At 25.9% G+C, this 19,193-nt stretch overlaps 1 protein-coding gene across 1 annotated transcript; it reads left to right on the top strand.

The window, feature by feature from the left end:
* The first annotated feature begins 3,427 nt into the window (after nucleotides 1-3,427).
* LOC113554372 (pickpocket protein 28-like) lies at nucleotides 3,428-13,874 on the top strand. Its single transcript, XM_026958187.1, has 8 exons — nucleotides 3,428-3,560; nucleotides 8,617-8,777; nucleotides 8,891-9,098; nucleotides 9,180-9,450; nucleotides 9,525-9,584; nucleotides 9,945-10,056; nucleotides 13,550-13,644; nucleotides 13,717-13,874. Exons 2-8 carry the CDS (start codon nucleotides 8,671-8,673, stop codon nucleotides 13,872-13,874), a joined length of 1,011 nt encoding a protein of 336 aa, XP_026813988.1. The 5' UTR covers nucleotides 3,428-3,560; nucleotides 8,617-8,670.
* The last annotated feature ends 5,319 nt before the right edge of the window (nucleotides 13,875-19,193 follow it).

Below are 19,193 nucleotides of genomic sequence, written 5' to 3'. Positions count from 1 at the left end.
TTTTGATGTATACGAATAAGGAGATAATGAAATTGAAGAATAGATAAGTTTCAATATTACACACCTACTATTACAATTTACAGCTAGTGCGTATTTGTGTAGTTAGAAAAATCCGTTGATTACGAGTTGAATAGCATTATTATTTCGGAGTCGATCGTTAAGTATTATGTGACTAACGTGCAAATGCGCGAGTATACTGTAAGTCAGATAAGTGTGTTCGAGGGTTTTTTCTATTACCCATTAGCTAGTATTAGGGTATATAAGTATGACTGTTTCAGAATATAATGGACTGTTTAAATATAATTCTAATAACTACTACTGAATAGGAAAATAGTAATACATTTGATCAGACAAAATGTAGGGTTATGGTAATTATAATTGATAAATATAAAATTATATTGCCACAAAGTACCACATATAATAATAATTATAACAAAATAATAATAATAAATAATTTCAACTTACCAGTGTATAATAAAATAATATAATGAAACTAGTGTATAGGTAAAATATGGGAAGGTTAATTATTAACGACAAAATAATAAAGTTAAAAAGACTTGTCGCTGGTTTTTGGTCGTAAATTGAGGTGCTGATTGGACGACTCGCACATGGTAATGACGGTAATTTCCGTATAATAAGTTGTTATATGAATAATATCAAATGAAAAATTTAATAAATTAAAAAGTATGGAAACTGATATATTATTTTAATAACATAAATTATTGGGTGGGTTCAAAAAAGTTGGTGGGCCGTAAGCTGGAGACCTCTGGACTATAATTTAAAAGAATTCAAAGCAATTATAATATAATAGGTAATATATTTTATTCGAAATTAGTTATTAAGGAAAACCAAACAATGCAACTGATATTTATAACCATGATTTTTATGTAAATTAAATGTATTAATAATAGAAGTTAAAATTTTATTTTGAATAATGGTTATTTTTATTTTTAATGCAGTTGCCCTAAAAAAGCTGATAAAAAAAATATGGCCCGTGAAGGAAGAAAGGTTGTTGATTCCTGAGCTGGGAGATCATCAAATATGTAAACTGAATTTTCTGTATTTTATGAATGTCAGATAGAAATTAAGTGATGACAATATCGTGTCGAATTTCAGAATCTATAGATCTATTGTATAACCTAAAGGTCCAGACGAAGCAAACCATTTTAACTAGTCTGCAGCAGATTTTTGTTCGCGAGTTAATAACTACTAACGAGCTGTGACTAAAAGTATCTGGTCACCTGATCCGTTTAGCTTCAGCAATGATGGTTTTCCTAGTACGAAGTTTGATCTTAGCATTTAAATTACAAAAATTGATTTTTTACACTTCAGTTACTGTTTAGTTTTTAAGTATACAGTAGTTAGAGGTCCGTCTCCTTTAGAGGCACCAATTAAAACAAATTATAAAGCTTGTAAACCATTCAAAGTTTCACTAATTGGTATGTATATGTACGTATTACATAACCAATTTAAAATATCGCTAGCGCGGCCATTCGTATTAATTTCTTGTCATCACTTTTAGAGCAAAGTTGCCAAAGTTCATTGTTCAATGTTAATTCTATACAAATTAACTAACTTTCTAAATAGTTTACTGGTCAAATGAAAAGATCGTCATTAAATAACGTAATTTTTTAATTGTATTTAATTAAGTTTTCAAAATATGTGACTGAATCGATTTCTTTATAGGCTGGAGTGTCAATACACTAATTTAGACGACTATAATTTATTTGATATATTTTTGATTTTCTTTGTAATATAGTTAATTTAAATGTACTGAGTCACATCAGTTGTAGAACAAATACAATTCCAGGCAATTTTTGGAAAAAAATGTCTTTTTAATTAAAAATTATTGTTAAATTGACATACACGTTGGTATATTAGTTTTTTTTTTTTTTATAAAATATAACCTTGTAATTTTGCTACTTTGAAAATTGATTAATTATACATACTCGTAATAATTAATGTATAACCATAAACAATTTCCATCATAATACTATTATATTCACATTATTATCAATGCCAGTGCTATAAATATTGACTCTGGGCGAAACCATATATTTGTGCCCTTCCCCTTCTCTCAATAATAAAGTCCATTTTTTTAGATAAAAAATAGTTGGAAGATAAGATAAAAATGATAAAGTCTTTAATTTTATAAAAACACTATGCCAAAAACACAGGGGTAATAAATTATTTATAATTAATAACTAAAAATTATGTTTTAAATGAAAGGGTAGATCAAAAAAAGATTTATTTTTTCGATTTTCAGTTTATTAGATACACTAACTGTAACTATTGTATCTTTAAAATATATTAACATATCGTTGAAGCATTTCTTTAAAACAGGCGTCTAGGACGTCGACCCTAGTCGCCCACCCCTAAAGTAGGTCTTGATTATTATGTATTAGGTTTTTTGTAAATGAGGCGCGTTTGTGTTATCACATATCACAATCAATATTAGTATTTTATTCCACCTAGGATTAATTAAACGATCCATTTGAACGTATATAGGTCAATTCAATTTATTGAACAAATACATAATTGTCTATAAAGTTTTTTTGATTAATTTATGCTAATCAAATAAAAATGATAATAAAGATTAAAAAATTAAAGTTAATTGTATGTGGAAGAATGTGGTTTAATCGAACGAAATATTTTTCTATTTTGTTAAAGGTGATCATTATTTTCATACATATTAATAGGTATATAAGATTATTCACCAAGCATAACCTACATCCGTTTTTCCATTTAATAATAAATTTATTCAAATTCTATTTTTTGAATTTTTAAACATACTTAGACTATATTTTCAAATACTTGAGATGTTTTTGTTGCTTCAAGAGTCTATTGTAGTGACACAAATAAACTTATTTTTTAAAATGATAACTACCTTCTTATTTGTTGTAATTCATTTAGTGGATAATTTTATTTTAAAGCTTTGATGTACCTAATTGAAAATTTAAACTAGAATTTTTTAAATTATTAAAATTTTATACTAGGGATAGTAGTTTATGAAAATGATCAAAGAACAATTGAAAAACAGAATTTTTTAACTCAACAGCTCACAAAGCATTTTCTGAAAAAAATATATCAATATACCGTAATATTAAAAGTAAAATAAATTACTTTAATAGCTATGTATAATGTATACAGAAATAATATCGTGAAATATAGTTTGTGATTTATGCTGTAAAACCATCATTGCTTAGAATCGTTTTTGTATACAATGATATATCATTGAATTAAAATTTAACACACCCATAATAGTGATTTAGTGACCCATTCAACACTTAATGTACAGCAGAATGGTACCCATTTGTCTATTTTTTTTTATACATTATTATTATTATTACATATAATATGTTTATTTGTCTATAGAGATCATTTTTCCCGTATGGAGCTGTTAAAGATGATATATTATCTACATACCGACAAAATAGTCTTATACACCAGAAATATAACAAGCCTAAATCGCCCATATTTGAATTTAAGACGTTTTGCTCTATGACCAGCTTGCATGGTTTCTTTCATTTTGTGGAAAACAATTTTAACAAGATTGGAAAGTAAGTAAATCGTAATATTTTAATAATTTCTAAACGCTTACGTCATATATCATTACCTACTCGTACTTTGTCGATAACCGTGATTCTCGGAGATGTTGTATCGTGGCATAAACGTGATTTGGATGGCTATCGAGGATTTAGCTTTCTAATAATATATTGCGTTGGGCCTTGGCAGACCTTTAGTTTTCGGTGTTTTCGCATAATGTTAAACAATAAATCGTTTCATTTTAAAAGCCTACAAACTTGGTGCTGCCACAGCTGTTCCGTGTAGAAAAAAATTAAATTTTCTATAAGCGATCACATAATATAAGTAGACATATACAAATAAATCCACTGATGTAATGTTTGAATTCCATTATATACTATTATTAAATACCTACACCTGTTCTAATAGGTAAATTATTAATAATAAATACTGCATTACAATTTACAATACATTATAGGCACAGAATTATATTGACAACGGACTTTATTAATTCTTGTTATAATAATCAACCTATATAGATAACTGTGAGCGGGGGAAGGGGGTTGATTAAATTGTTTTATCGTTGTATACTCTATTTAAATTGAACTAAAAATAATAAAATATTAAATTCAGAAAAAATCCGAGTTCAATCAAGTGTATATACAATAATATCATGTATAATTAATAACGTTAAAAAGTCTGCAACTATACTGATAAGGATAACAATAATGAGTAGGGAGTATTTCTATAATTCGTATCTGTAATTACATTTTTTTTTATCCCGTTAAAGTTTAAAATGTTACAGTTATGAAATCAAAAACTATAAAATAATGTATTAAAATAAAAATTTGCTTGATCACCCGCTACTTAACTGTTTTGATTGACACGCGTTTACACCAAACGTTAGTTTATCTATGGGGCCTGGGGGTAACGTGTTTTCGAGTACATCGAAATACTATGCACAGGGCGATTCAACAAGCATGCTTAACCACATTTATTTTGTTTAATAGTGCATCTATCCAAATTCTGACGAAGGACCACATTTTTAAATATATTAAATTTGATATTGTTTATAACATTTAAGGAATGTTCACAAAAAATTTTTTTTTTCAATGAGAACTTATCTTTTTAATACCAAAAAGTGTCAAGCAGATGATTTATTAGAAAATGTAAATTTATCTTAATCAAAATATGAAGGAGTAGTTTCTTAGTTATAAAATTTATACATTATATACTAATGAAATTAGTCTTTCAAGATGGTTTTACAAAAATGTATGCAATATATTATTTTTACATTTTTGTCAACTATTAAGTAATATTTAATCTACTAGTATTCATATTATTAAGTTCTAATTATTAATTATTAATATTACATGTACTTACTCGATTAATGAACCATGGACGCAATGATGCATTTTCTTTGCTCTCCCAATTCAATGTTAAAGTTTCCTCTCATTTCACACGATTCCAAATTATACGGATACAATAATCCTATTGACGGAATGATGAATCTGGATAATGACTAATGAGCACCCCTAATTCATTATTATATTAGCAATATATTTGTGTCTACTATTGTGTTGTTTTTAGTTTATACACCCATTTACTAAGCTTATATTGTTGAATATTATTTATGCAACTGTATGTTTTGTTTATTATTTTTTACACTATCAAGTATAATATTTATAAATAATATTATAGAATATTATTTTTATATAAATAATTTACTGACTTACTGTATTAATGTATTATATCGGCTTTTGTTTAACCCATAAATAAATAAATACTAAAAATCAAAATATTAAATACTATACCTACCTAGTAGTATTATTTGTAAATCGTCATAGCTCTTTATTTTTTCAAATCTAATGTCGTAAACCTATCGTTTGTATATATTATAATAAAATAACTAAAAATTATTCGTCTTGATTTCAATTTTTGGATACAAAAATACCTATAAAATCGTAATTTTAATTCAACATAGTTTATTTTATGAACTTAAAGACATTTTCCCCTGATTATACATATATATGCCAAACTTTAAAATTTGAATACCTTTATTGATTTGTTTATATATACTAATATAGTAATATGTAATATTATATGTCATGCAATTTTAAAAAATGTTTCACTGTATTATCGCGAATTTGTATTATTACATATTAGTCGTTTAGTTTTTAAAATATTTCAAATTTGTAATTGTATCGAACTACTATGTCGTTGATTATTCATTACGTTTTATAATGCTATGGTTGATATTTTTTCATTTTTGTTTTTAACGTAATTTTAAATATATCGATACGGGTAATCACGATAATAAATCGGCATCATTAAGATATTATAAGCTATATAATACGAACTTTAGTGTAAATTATTATCGAAGTTTTCTTTAAATACAATAAGAATTGTTGTATATATAATACATTAACACATATTATTATTTTTTATTTACTGCAGTGCAAGATTTTCAAATAATAGGATGTTTCGTATAATATATCGTGTAAAAACTAAAAACGTTTTATTGCGGAAATCGAACTTGAGCTTATTCGTGCCGTGTATACGAATACAGCTGCAGTATAATTTCCAATTTCCATATTATACTTCCTAGTAATATGGATAATAGATTTGAGTTAAACGCGTGCAATAAAAAAAACGAAATATAATATAGATACGCACTAGATGAAAAAAAATCCAGAAAATAGGTCAAATTAGGGGCGAGTGTTATAGAATATATTATTTATTTATTCCCGTATGCAATTGTCATAAAAGAGTACACTGTGCAGCGTATATGCAATCATCCGGTTCGTTTTCTCGAGATATTACACAGTATATACTACCTATATAGTTATATATATATATATATGTTTCCGACCAATTTATTGTTTGAGATTACTATTACATGTGCATATAAATTATATATATGTAAAATATTATAGTATACATTTATGTACGTGAACACAATCACATTATATAATAGTTGAACATTTGAGAGTTGTCGTTTGTCCTATGAACCGTGTAATGTCTATTGACACTATATATATGTTATATACTTATATGGAATACATAATCACGTAATTTTTAGTGTATACAGTTCGCAAAATAATGTGCAAATATAAAGTATATTATAGTCACTATTTTTGAGCAGGGACTTCACGACTGCATGTCGTTGAAAAATGTATGATTTAGAATGTAGATAATCATGCATACTATTTTAAAACAATTAAAAAATTTTGAAAAAAAGTATCTCTTAATAATTTAATCATAATGTTGAATATATAGAAAAAACTTTTATATAAGTAAGCATATAAATTTATAGTGTTTACGAAAGTTTTTGTGAAAAAAATGGCAAAGATAATATTGGAAGAAAGCCAAATGGCGTGTATATCTAAAAAATAATAATAAATAAATATACATTTTTTAAAGATGTTTTATAAAACAGGTGAAATTCAAGTCAGTAAAATATCTTGTTTTAAAAAAGCATAAAAAAAAAATACGTGACACATTTTAAGGGATCTGAATGATGAAAGACAGAACTGCAATATTCATTGTGTTCATGATCATAAATGGCTATAATAGACAATAGTTAACTGCAACGTAAGCAGATTACTAAAAATGTACTACGACTTCATCGTTTCATTCATTGTTTACAGCATGAATAGTCTGTTTTTTGTAATGTTTATGAAAATTGAAGGGACTGTTATTGCAATTTTTTTTAAAGTTGTTATATTTTTATCACTAAGCTTATTGTAATTATATAAGATCTTCAACGAATTTAATAGGTTAAGCGTGTCTTACCAAGGTTTTCAGGTTTTAGCATTACTGCAGATAATAATAATTATCAATTTATTTTAATAATTAATAGTGAATATGTATGAAATAAAATAATATTTTTATAGTCCGATAAAATATGCAGGTCTGAGAATAAAATATATTATTATACTGTTCTTAATATATTGAACGGAATCATATTGTTGTTATTATTTATTAGTATATCATATAGGTACTTATAAAATAAAATATTGTTTTAGATTCTTTTGGGCCATTATCTTAGTGGCCATATATATATTATGTGGTGTGTCGATTTACTTTTTAATAAGCATGTTTTTGGAGATGCCAGCAATAATATCGTTGGACAACTCGGTTTCTTCGATCTGGACGATTCCGTTTCCGGCAATTACGATATGCAGTGCGAACCAAGTCCGCCCTTCCGTTTACAACTATTCGGGTATTAACATTACCGAATACGAAGACCAGTATGAGATTTTTATACATACGCTAATAAAATTTATTCAATAGCCATTCGTTTCGTTTATGTGTTTTACTCGACAGATTAATTCAGAATACAATTAACGGTATTTGCAAAAATAATCCAATAAAGGAAAAATGGAAACCGTCTGAAGACTATATAGACGGTTCCTTTGTTTCGCAAGTTCTAAAGGAAAGTACTATTATTGTTATTATTATCTAACTCGTGTCGAGCGTTTTTATTTTCCTAAAAATTTACACATTATTGTATTGGTATATTTATTTAATAGAGCATGGTTTGAGCATGTGTGTATTCAAATCATTTACAAAATAAATAAATAATAGATAACGTGATGAAGAGTTATGAGTTTATGAAATAATTCAATGATCTTAGTTGTCTCTATATTTTATATACTTTCTCAATTGTCGTGCAATGATTTTATATGAAAGGTTTACTCAACTAAAAATAATTCATTTAGGTATAAAGTAAATGAATTTAAAAATTATCAGTCAGGTATTAAAATATTATAATTTTAATCAACTACTATACAAAATATAAAATATATGTATCTACACTTCACGTAAAAGGATTTTATTTTCTTCGTTTACAATTACGAAATGTGGGTCCTGTTCAATATTAATTAGCGTAAATGAATCTTGTACTTGTCCAGATGGCAATAAAAAAAACATGATATCCGTTAATGTATAGGTTATAATGTTTACATTATGATTATATATTTACATTTATTGACTAAGGGATATACAAATTACAAATTCACAACCCAGACATTACATCGATGTATTAACTAAGTTTTAATTTAATTTTTGCTTTGAACGTGTTAACAGAATCTGTCATTTCCGTGTAAAGAAGTAGTGAAGTCATTTTTTTGGTTACGCAAAATGGAATTCGATCCTTGCAACCTTTTGTTTCAAGAAACGTTTACGTCGTATGGCTTGTGCTACTCATTCAATATGATGCCAATGAGAGATTTATTGGACGGTGTTGAGTAATATACACTATACAATATTTACTAACAATAAAATAATTCGTCCAGCTGTGGAACATAGTTGTTCCGATTTTATTCAATGAATCAATATTAAGTTATTATATTTTGTTCAGCGAATGGTCGCAGGAGTTCAATAACTATAGTTGGAAAAAGTATCATAGTAGCTGGAAGCCGGATACCGGATATAATAGCGATGCGCTGACTGATCATTTACCATTGAGGACGTTTGGCGACGGTGACTATCACAGTGCTTCTATGGAATTAGAACTTCACACCGAGGATATGAACAAAGAATGTGCACATGGGTTGGACGTATTCTACGTAAAACAATATTAGTTTTGATATTTATTGATTTAATAATTATAAAGTATTCAGCACAAGATCACGTTTTACTATTAACAGATATTGATCCATAGTCCAGCCGAATGGCCTGATAAGTCACATCCGACATTATTAGCTAGCATCAACATGATCACGACTATTTCAATTAAACCGGTTGTGCTTACTACTGCCAAAGAGCTAATACCGTGGGATCCCAAAATAAGGCATTGTTACTTTCAAAACGAGAGTAAACTAAAATTTTTCAAAGTTTACACTAAAAATAATTGTGTCTTAGAGTGTCGCAGCTTTAGTATACTGTCACAGTGTGGTTGTGTGCCTTTTTACTTTTTAAGTAAGGATTAAGTTTACAACAAACATATTAAACCACTTTTCATTGATCATTTTTGTTTGCTTTGAACTTTGTAGGAATGAAAAATACGCCAGTTTGCGGACCTGCTAAAATGTCTTGTTGGGTGACTGCCTCACGTAAGTTATTCAATGGTTACGCGTTTAGGAGATGTTAAGGGTATGTGTTTTTAAACAATTTGTCGGTTTTTAAGTTTATTTTACAATGACAACAAAACATCGATATAATTTAAAAACATTAAAACGGTATACAGAAAATTAAGTTTAATTCTATTTAATGTAGTAAATTATTTATATTATTATATTATATTGTATTACGAGTATATGCGTTGAGATGTGTTTTAATTATTAAATTTTTATTTTTATAAATTAGTTTTTAAACTTATATAATAAAATCGTTAAAAAAATGAATGAATAACATTCACCTCTTAATCAAAATATTATATCTAAACTAACTGTGTAATTCTTTTTTTTGTTAAGAGGCTTCGTCGGATTCATGTGATTGTTTACCAGGGTGTACTGAATTTTTTTTCAAAACATCGTCAATGAATGCAAAGCGTTCGGGATATGCTCTAAAAAATAAAAATAACCTGTAAGAATTTAATGAAAGCATTATGCATAGATAAAAATCAGTAAATTTAAATATCAATGTAAATACTTGTAGTTGTATATCAAAGCAATAGTTTACGATTTAATAAGACCATTTTATACCAAAGAAATGGTTAAAAAAAAAAATTGTGCAAACTAGTAAAGTTCAGGGGCTGTTGTTCATAATTCCCGAACATTTTGAACAATATGAAATTTCTAAATTAGGTTAATAATATTGATCCAAGATATTGTAGCATAAGCAAAGATCCAGGCAGTTATTAGAGGAATGGATTTAATGTCTGATAGGTAGCATGATATAGAACCGTTAGATGTGGTGACTTTGACCTCACACCCCCAACAAATTTACTATTGGGTACACATAATTTACAAACAGAAATTTTTACATGCATAAGTACATACTACATATAAATAATATAAAAAATTTATGTAGTTATAATTTATAAATACTTAATGTATTATTTATTAAAGTTTATATAATATATGTACTTACTATAACTCTATGATATCGCAGTTACTACATTAATAAGGTTATAATAATTTTTATAATTATTCTGAAAATAAATTGGATGTAAAATATTATTCGGTAATCAAAATGTATTTTTGTATTTTATATAAATATTTATTTTTTTTAAATAAAAACATTATGTATAAGATTATTAAGGTAATTAATTTAATCGATAAAATAAAAATAACTAAAAACATTGTTTTTCTTATAAAGTATATCCAATTAAAACTATTGTGCCGAAATAATGTGTACACCTTAAAATAATGGCAAAAAAATTGGTAAATATCAAATTGAAATTTTTGTGATAAATTATGAAAATGAATTTGGTGGGGTTAAAAAGGTGACTTGCAAATTATCATAAATCTTGACACATTGTATTGTGTATATTTCGAAATGTTAGGGCAACACGGTTGGGCTACGTGAAGTTGGCTCATTCATTCTTATTTTGTCTGTAACTTATAAACAGCTAATTTTTAAATGTTTAAAGTGCACTCGCAGATTTTCGTAATTAATTTGCAAAATATTGGAGTAGATTTTGATTTATTACGCTAAAGTATGTTAGCTAACTTTACGTGCGTTAAACCACCAGTTGATGAAGTACCACCTATGAACCTATGAATTACAAATATTAGGCGTATATTGTGGAATAAAATGTATAATGTTTATTTATATTATATTAAACAGTCAACGTTATTTTCTAATAAACAAGCGGTTTATCTTCACATTTCATATATTATTAATCCTTACAATTTAACTTGATAAATTATTATCTGAAAACAACCGCAGTGTGGATGAATTAGTGTATGGTGGTACGATTTGTTTTCCGATAGATAAGTGTTTACACGGAGCACTCTTCATGTACCTGTTGTAGTCAAATTTAATAACTAACTTCAGGTTATGTACTGTATACATTGCAGAATGTTATTTTTGGGAATTATATCATAGGTATTGACGAAAAATAAGTACTTGTAAAATAATGAGAATAGTTCTAAAATGTGGTTGTAAAAATTCGGGTTATTGTAACATGCAATGTAAAAAGAGAGTGATATATGTGAAAATAATAATTCTATATTATTGATTTAATACTTTTGATAATTCAATAACAATTAATAACGAATAAAACGCATTTATAATATTAATCTATTGATTTCAAAATTAAATAAAATAAAAAAATAATGTTCATGAATAAAATTTTATAGTGTTCAGAAATAATAAATGTACGTAAAAATAATAAATACCTAAATATTATAACAGAATAATGAGTGTCTTAAATTGAAGTTTGAAAATCCAAACATACTTCTGACAATAAATAATTTCGTTAAGGTACTTTCTTAAAATAAAATTGCAAAAAAAAAAATCAAATACAATACAAGAAGTTGTGACTGAAAAATATGATATTATGGAATATGTGTAGGTTATTATATCTACATTAAAATATATGTGCGGATGATTCTACGAGTGGTAAAGACGAGAATACAATCATTATTCTACATAAAAGAAAAAAGAAAAATGTAAAATTGACAACAGATTTAAATTTTGATTCTTTGTATCCTAAAAGTACATATTATGCTTTATAATATTTGTTGTATTCATGTTTTATACAAAATATTATACATCCGCGATACAATAAAACATACATTTTCTCTCTTTGATTAGGTACTAATTTTTTGCGTAACTGTGCTATTTTATTAAAAAATTAAAAAATAAAATCCGTTAAGTATATATATATTTATTAGTAGTATCACTATGCTACTAATGTATTTAAATTCTGCTGTGTTTTAATTATTATAATTATAAATTATTATAATCGTTTTGTCATTATAACTTTAAATTAGATGAATCTTAGTAAATCTTTAAAGTATCTTTAAATATTTATTTAAGAAATTCAACAATCTGTACATTCTTAGTACAATAAGCCGAAAATATAGATTATTTGAATTTTAGACATGTGACTTGAGTGGTAATATCATCCAGCGACGGCACTTCTGCTGTTAGTACTTATACTTATTTGAAAAATAATGAAAATTGTAAAAAATCAACAACCACAAAATGTAATCACAAACACATTTTTTATGTACCACTACAGAGTATATTATTGGATTCCTTTTATTTCCTCTCTCTCTCTCTCTCTCTATATATATATATATATACATAAATGAATTTTTTTGTTTGTTTGTCCTCTATATTTTCAAAAACTACTGGAGAATTTTCAATAAAAGTTATATCAATAGATTTCCTGAGACTTCGTGGGTGTTTATAGATTATTTTTTACGGCTTATAAAAATATTTACAAATATATTTAAAAAATTAATAAATGTAGTTCAAAAAAAAAAAAAAATAAATTAATGATAAATAAAAAGGTAGTGCTTTCATTGGATGGCTTCTTCCCTCACGTTTTCATGTACAAAATATCATATCAAATTCTTATTGTGTCCAAGAGTACAGATTATATATTTTTTGTAAAAATTAAAAAAAAAACAAAAAAATGTAGTTAAAAATCCCATGCTTATGAAAAAAATTACAGTTATTTTTGTGATTTGTATTTTTAATTATGTAATTATGAATATATTTGTAGCAGAGTAAACTCATAAATACGAATACTAATCTTAACGATGTTGGATTTACGTTGACTTATAAACATTCGTTGAATTTGTCTCTAGCTTTTTGGTGTTAACATAAAAAATATGCCCATAATTAAGAAATGGAAAATCATAAAAATGATAGTTGTGATTGTTTTTGAATTATATATTTCAACTGTAGCAAAAGAACAAATGATTGACAGAAAAATAGTTTTTGAAAGATAATTTCCTAGGGATAATAAATAAAATTTATTTTTATAAAAGACTTTGTGTCATATTTTTGTTTGGAACGCGAATAACTTTTTTGACGTTTCCATATTTTATTAACAATTATATATTATGTAATAATTATATGATATAATTAATTGTTTTAAATTATTGTATTGTTCTAGGTTATCTAATTCATTGATATTAAGTGTTTATTATCAAAGTAAAAATTTCATTGGATTTAATCGAATAATGACTTTTACATTTGGTCAATTTATGGGTAAGAATTTCAAATTTTAAATAAGTATACTAGTTTCTTTATTACTTAACACAATTTAGTTTTAAAATTTAGGTAACGTAGGTGGAATAATGGGATTATGCTTGGGATTTAGCTTTTTGAGTTTGGTTGAAATTATTTATTTTTTAACACTCAGACCATTCGTAAATTTTTGTAATTCAAAAAAAAAAATGAAAAAAGTTGCTCCGACACTCATATTTGGAGAAGAGTAAGAAGAATCGAATTGATCTGATTTAGTTCAATTAAACAACAACAGTAATAATCATTTATCAGGTAAATAGTGCTATGATTTATTCAGATAAATAGTTTACTTTCTCTGATAAAATATTATTACAGATATTGTTTGAAAATTGGAGACACGTGCGCACATTCTTATCTACACAATATAATACATTATCAATTTTAACTATACACATTTACTTACAACTATACAGATTTTCTCTATTTATATATAATACTTTTGTATTGCACTAAATTTAAAATTATATATTATAATTTACATAAATAATTTGTTGTGTAATTGCAGTATTGTTATGTGCTAAATCAATTTGTAGTTAAAACTTTAAGTTTTTAATAATTTAATATTAGAAAAAGAATAAAAAAAATATTATAAAAATATTATTTTTTTAATTCAATGTATTAAATATACATTTTAAATTATTTAAAATAAGTTGTAAATCTGTTATAAAATCTCAATTTTAATGTAGAATTTGATTCCCAAAAGTTGACTTTTCCCTCTTTCTTATTCTTTCTCTTTTGTTCGTGTACTTTTTTCTTATACAGTTAAAATATGTTATTAATAATAAATATTTAACATAATTATTAACAAGAATATTTAAAAATTTTTTTAAACATAACAATAACTTTTTATTTAATTAGAATTACTGATAAAATTATAACTTTTAATTTGTATCAGTTCGATAGGTACACAGTATAATATAAACAAGCTATAGCTTTAGAGTCTAAAGTTTAGTCTCTACACAAATAGGCTAGTTAAAACAAAGGCAATTGTAATGAAGCTACTGAAATATACGTATCTTGTTATTTATCACGACGAATGAAACAAATAAACATATTTTGAAAAGATTATTATTAAAATATTAAGGTCATTGAGATTGAGGTTTTATGTTGCACTTAAGTACATAACCATAATTATTTAACAGAATTCAAAAACAATTTCCAAAAATAGTTTATTAAGGCATCAAGTTATATTGATTTATTTGAAAACAAAGATAAGGAGTTTATAAATAGATAATAAAAATAGTTTTGAGTTAAATAAAAAATATAAAAATGTTTAAAACGTTGAAAATATAGCATCATCGATTATATCACAATATACTGAATAATAATACATAGTCATTAGCGGCGTATTTTATCGTTTTTTCCGGTGTCTGTAGTTGTAGGTGAGTTAATAATTTATTTAATTCTTGTTCATATTGGTTTATATGTTCTTCGAATTACATGTGGACAAAATATATGTATCACAAATATGATAATACTAAAGACTATTTAATTTGTTAATATAAAAATATTCAATTATTATATATTATGTTTATTATGTACATATTACCGTTATATTGAGTTATAAAGTGGGGTGATGTGGGGTGTAAGATCCACTATGGCCAATTTATTAATAGATATTTTATGAAATTAGAAAAATATTAAGATTTTAATATTATTATTCATATTCATAAAACAAATATAGTTATTTCGTTACAATGAATTTTAATATATATATTGTATCAGAAATTTACGAAATTGATATAGTACAACTATTTACTATACTTTATGATTTAGTATGATAAATTATTAATTTATTATATACAATATATAGACGATAGATCTATTCGCCATTAGGTTATGATATGGGTCTATACAATGATAGTAAAACACTATATTCCTATCATTGCAGCTGAAGAAGTAATAAAGACAAATAGTTACAGGTAAAAAATAAAATTGAGGTTTATAGTGTAATTAAATTAGTAGGTATACGATTTCAAGTGTAGGTATACATTTTACGACGGTACATACCTAGGTAATTTATATAACAGTCTACTGTGCAATAATTTGTACCACAAACGTTTCTTGGATGTTGCGATGAAACATATAACATTTACAAATTATGTTCCATAAGTGTATTTAAAACATCCCTGTGACCGTATTTATACCGCAACGATGTTACTTATAAAATATAATATACTGAACATCTCTTATTTATAACTTCTATACAGCGATCAAACACGAAGTTCTTTACACATTAAAATGGAACATCAATATGATGTCATAGAAAACATCACTGTAATGTTTCAACCTATAGTTGTAAAAGTTGTTTTAGGTACTAAAAACATACAACGCTGATAATGTTATTTAATATGCGTGTGGATTATTTATATAGTACCTGTATTACCTATGTATTAATATTTACTAATTAAATAAAACGACGTAATAATTTAGTAAATTCAATTAATTTAGTTAAAAATGTATTTAACAAAATAACATCATAATGATAACATGATATCATATAAACAAAAGAAAATATTTTGCTTGAATGATTTAAATACGTTAATAGTAAAGTCATGTTATATAACATTATTTACATTAATATAAAAATGAAATAAAATGATTGAATTAGAAAAATTATATATAAATACCAGACATATGCACACTTAATTTTTGACGATAGGAGAGGAGGGAGCTTGAGTTTCAATTACAATTTTTTTTTCATGTACAAATCGCTTTTTTCAAGGCATGACAATTATTTTAGAATAAATGCTTTACACCCTCTGCGCACGCATAGTTCTATATTTGTGTATATAGGCACGTACGCCGTGTCACTGTTCCCATTTGCCCACCGAGTGAGAACGGTGACGAGAATTATTTATCCATAGTTGTACGCAGTCTACAATTTGCCTATAGACAACGCCGTGGTATATGTGCCTTGGGCCATGACCTAGCTGAAATTAATGTCTGCGCATGTCTGTATTATATTGTACATTGTGCAGTGCGTGGTGGCGAACAGCTGGCCCGGAGGGGGTGGGGGTTGTACCTTAAATCGGCGTGTGTGTGTACGTTTTGTTCGGCCTGACGTTATTTGACCGTAGAAACGGTTCAATGGCCATCTCCTATTCGAGATTGTATTCATTAATCATGTTTGTGCGGTCGGCCGATGTTATGCGTGCGTGTAACTAACCCATATTTACAGTGAAATGAGCTCCTATTTCGCGAGACACCGGAAACTGATGATGAGAAATTTGCCGAAAACGCCACTTTTTTTTCTTCGTAGTTTTCCGTGGTATTCCCCAAAGATAAGATACGACTATTACTATATGCATTTTCGAATATAATCTATCATTATTATTTAGTTATAGCTACAATATAAAGTGCCATCTGTGTTCGTTTTGTACATATTATCGATATAGCAATATTACCACGGGGTTACACGTGACTTCCAAAGCCCCGTTATTTTTAAAACACAAAAATCTTTTCTATAGACTTTCTAAATCAATGAGGATAACAAATTATACATTGACAATTATTGTACGACTCGCAAGAGCTTTGCTTGAAAACGATGTATTATAAAATAATTCAAAATGTTCAAACAAACTGATTTTAAAGCGGTCGAAAATAAAAAAAAACCCAAAAACAATGTTTGATACGAGTCTCCAGACTTAAATTTAAATATGCATATCTAATGCAACATTAGATATATTTTATGTCTCCAGTATTGTTGAAATAAGTTAAATATCGGAACAGTTATTAAAATTATTAAAATCTTAGAAAAGGTTTTTAAGTGTTAATAATAAACTAAAATTAATTATTATCGAGTAATTCAAAATTTCTATGTTATTTTAACTTAAAAGTTATCTCACAATGGTTATAAACTTGTAGTCCACTAAGTTCACAAATAATGTTTAATTGTTATATTTCATGTTAGTGACAAAAACTTTTCAAAGGAATTTTATTACAACATCATTTGTCTGCTCATTAATGGATACAGTTAATTAGTTGATAAAATTATCTTTGTAACTATAATAAATTATACAGTAAAATACTTAAGGAATAAATTAATTTAAAAGTCAAATATTGTAAACACTGTCTTATTCACGTAGTTAGTAGTCACATTTCGATTCATAATTTTAAAAATATATCATAGTATCATAATAATATTCTAATAAGTAATAAGTTACTTTTATTATGGTAACTATTGTTGTTTAATTACGTAAAAGTGTGTAAAAATAATAAATTATTTACTATCAATTATTTATTATATATATATACACACATACACATATATTTAACTGTCAAAAACCAAGTCATATCAAAGAATAATACTGAACGTAATTTTTTTCTCTCGCGTAAACAATGACATTATGTAAAGTATTCGGTGAATAAACCGACATTTTATGGTATAAACTTAAATAATTTGAATTATAATGACAAAGGGTATATACTTGGTGAAAGTTTAGGTCAAATTCTCTGTATTTATGGTTTACTAAAATAGGACAACACGTAGCGAGAACTAAAGCACTCGAATAAACTAAAATATTATTGCACATAATTGTAATACACACACGTATATACCAGTATACCACTACCGTGTATAATATATAATATATTTATGAGGTGTATACGATATGATATATATATATATATATATATATATATATATATATATATTGGTATCTATATAATAATATATTGACTTATATTCATCATTTTATTGTTTGTACAATGTTACAACGTATTAACATTTATCATCGTATATAATAATTTGTCAGATTATATAAATAACACATTTTACCAACATATATTGTAGAATCACGCTTGACGTAGATAGTAAATGTTAATTCATTGACTTAATTAAATTTTGTTTTATATTTAATATGTGGAAAAAAGTTTGAGCTTAACGATAGTTTTAGGTATAGTTAAAAAATAAAATTATTACAATATAATTATTTTTGGCACACAATAATATTATACTATCGAAATATAAAATACAATGTACCCACATTTATTAACATACATATAAAACATTTTTTAAATCTGTTTAATAATACAGTTATAACTCAATTTGTGTTTCTATAAATTTCAATACAAATTTTAATACTAAACGTATGCAAAAGAAATCAGAGATCAAGCGTATTGACATTATTCTGAACTCAAAACTATATTAACTATATTAATCATCAACGGTATTCAACGTATAACATTTAGATAGAAGCTCAAAAATATGCATAAGTTTACGTGAGTACATAGATTATAGGTTTTATTTTAAAGTTGTCCGTGATTTATAAGCTTTTGGTAGAGATTACTCCACTTGAAATGTTTATCATTTGGACATTGAGACACATTTGTTTCATCGTGTTTTAAAAACGTATCACACAATTTACTTGCGATTTCGTACGTGATATTATCATCGGTTTCACTACAGTCTTCGCAAACGACCTTAGATTTTAAATCTTTATGAATTGTTTCGTTATCGTTTTCTAATATCTTAGATTTCTTCTTCATTTCAAAAATACCGTTGACAT

Source organism: Rhopalosiphum maidis, chromosome 2 (genome assembly GCF_003676215.2).
Source record: "Rhopalosiphum maidis isolate BTI-1 chromosome 2, ASM367621v3, whole genome shotgun sequence".
Classification (NCBI taxonomy): domain Eukaryota; kingdom Metazoa; phylum Arthropoda; class Insecta; order Hemiptera; family Aphididae; genus Rhopalosiphum; species Rhopalosiphum maidis.
This window is presented reverse-complemented; position numbering and strand designations above follow the sequence as displayed.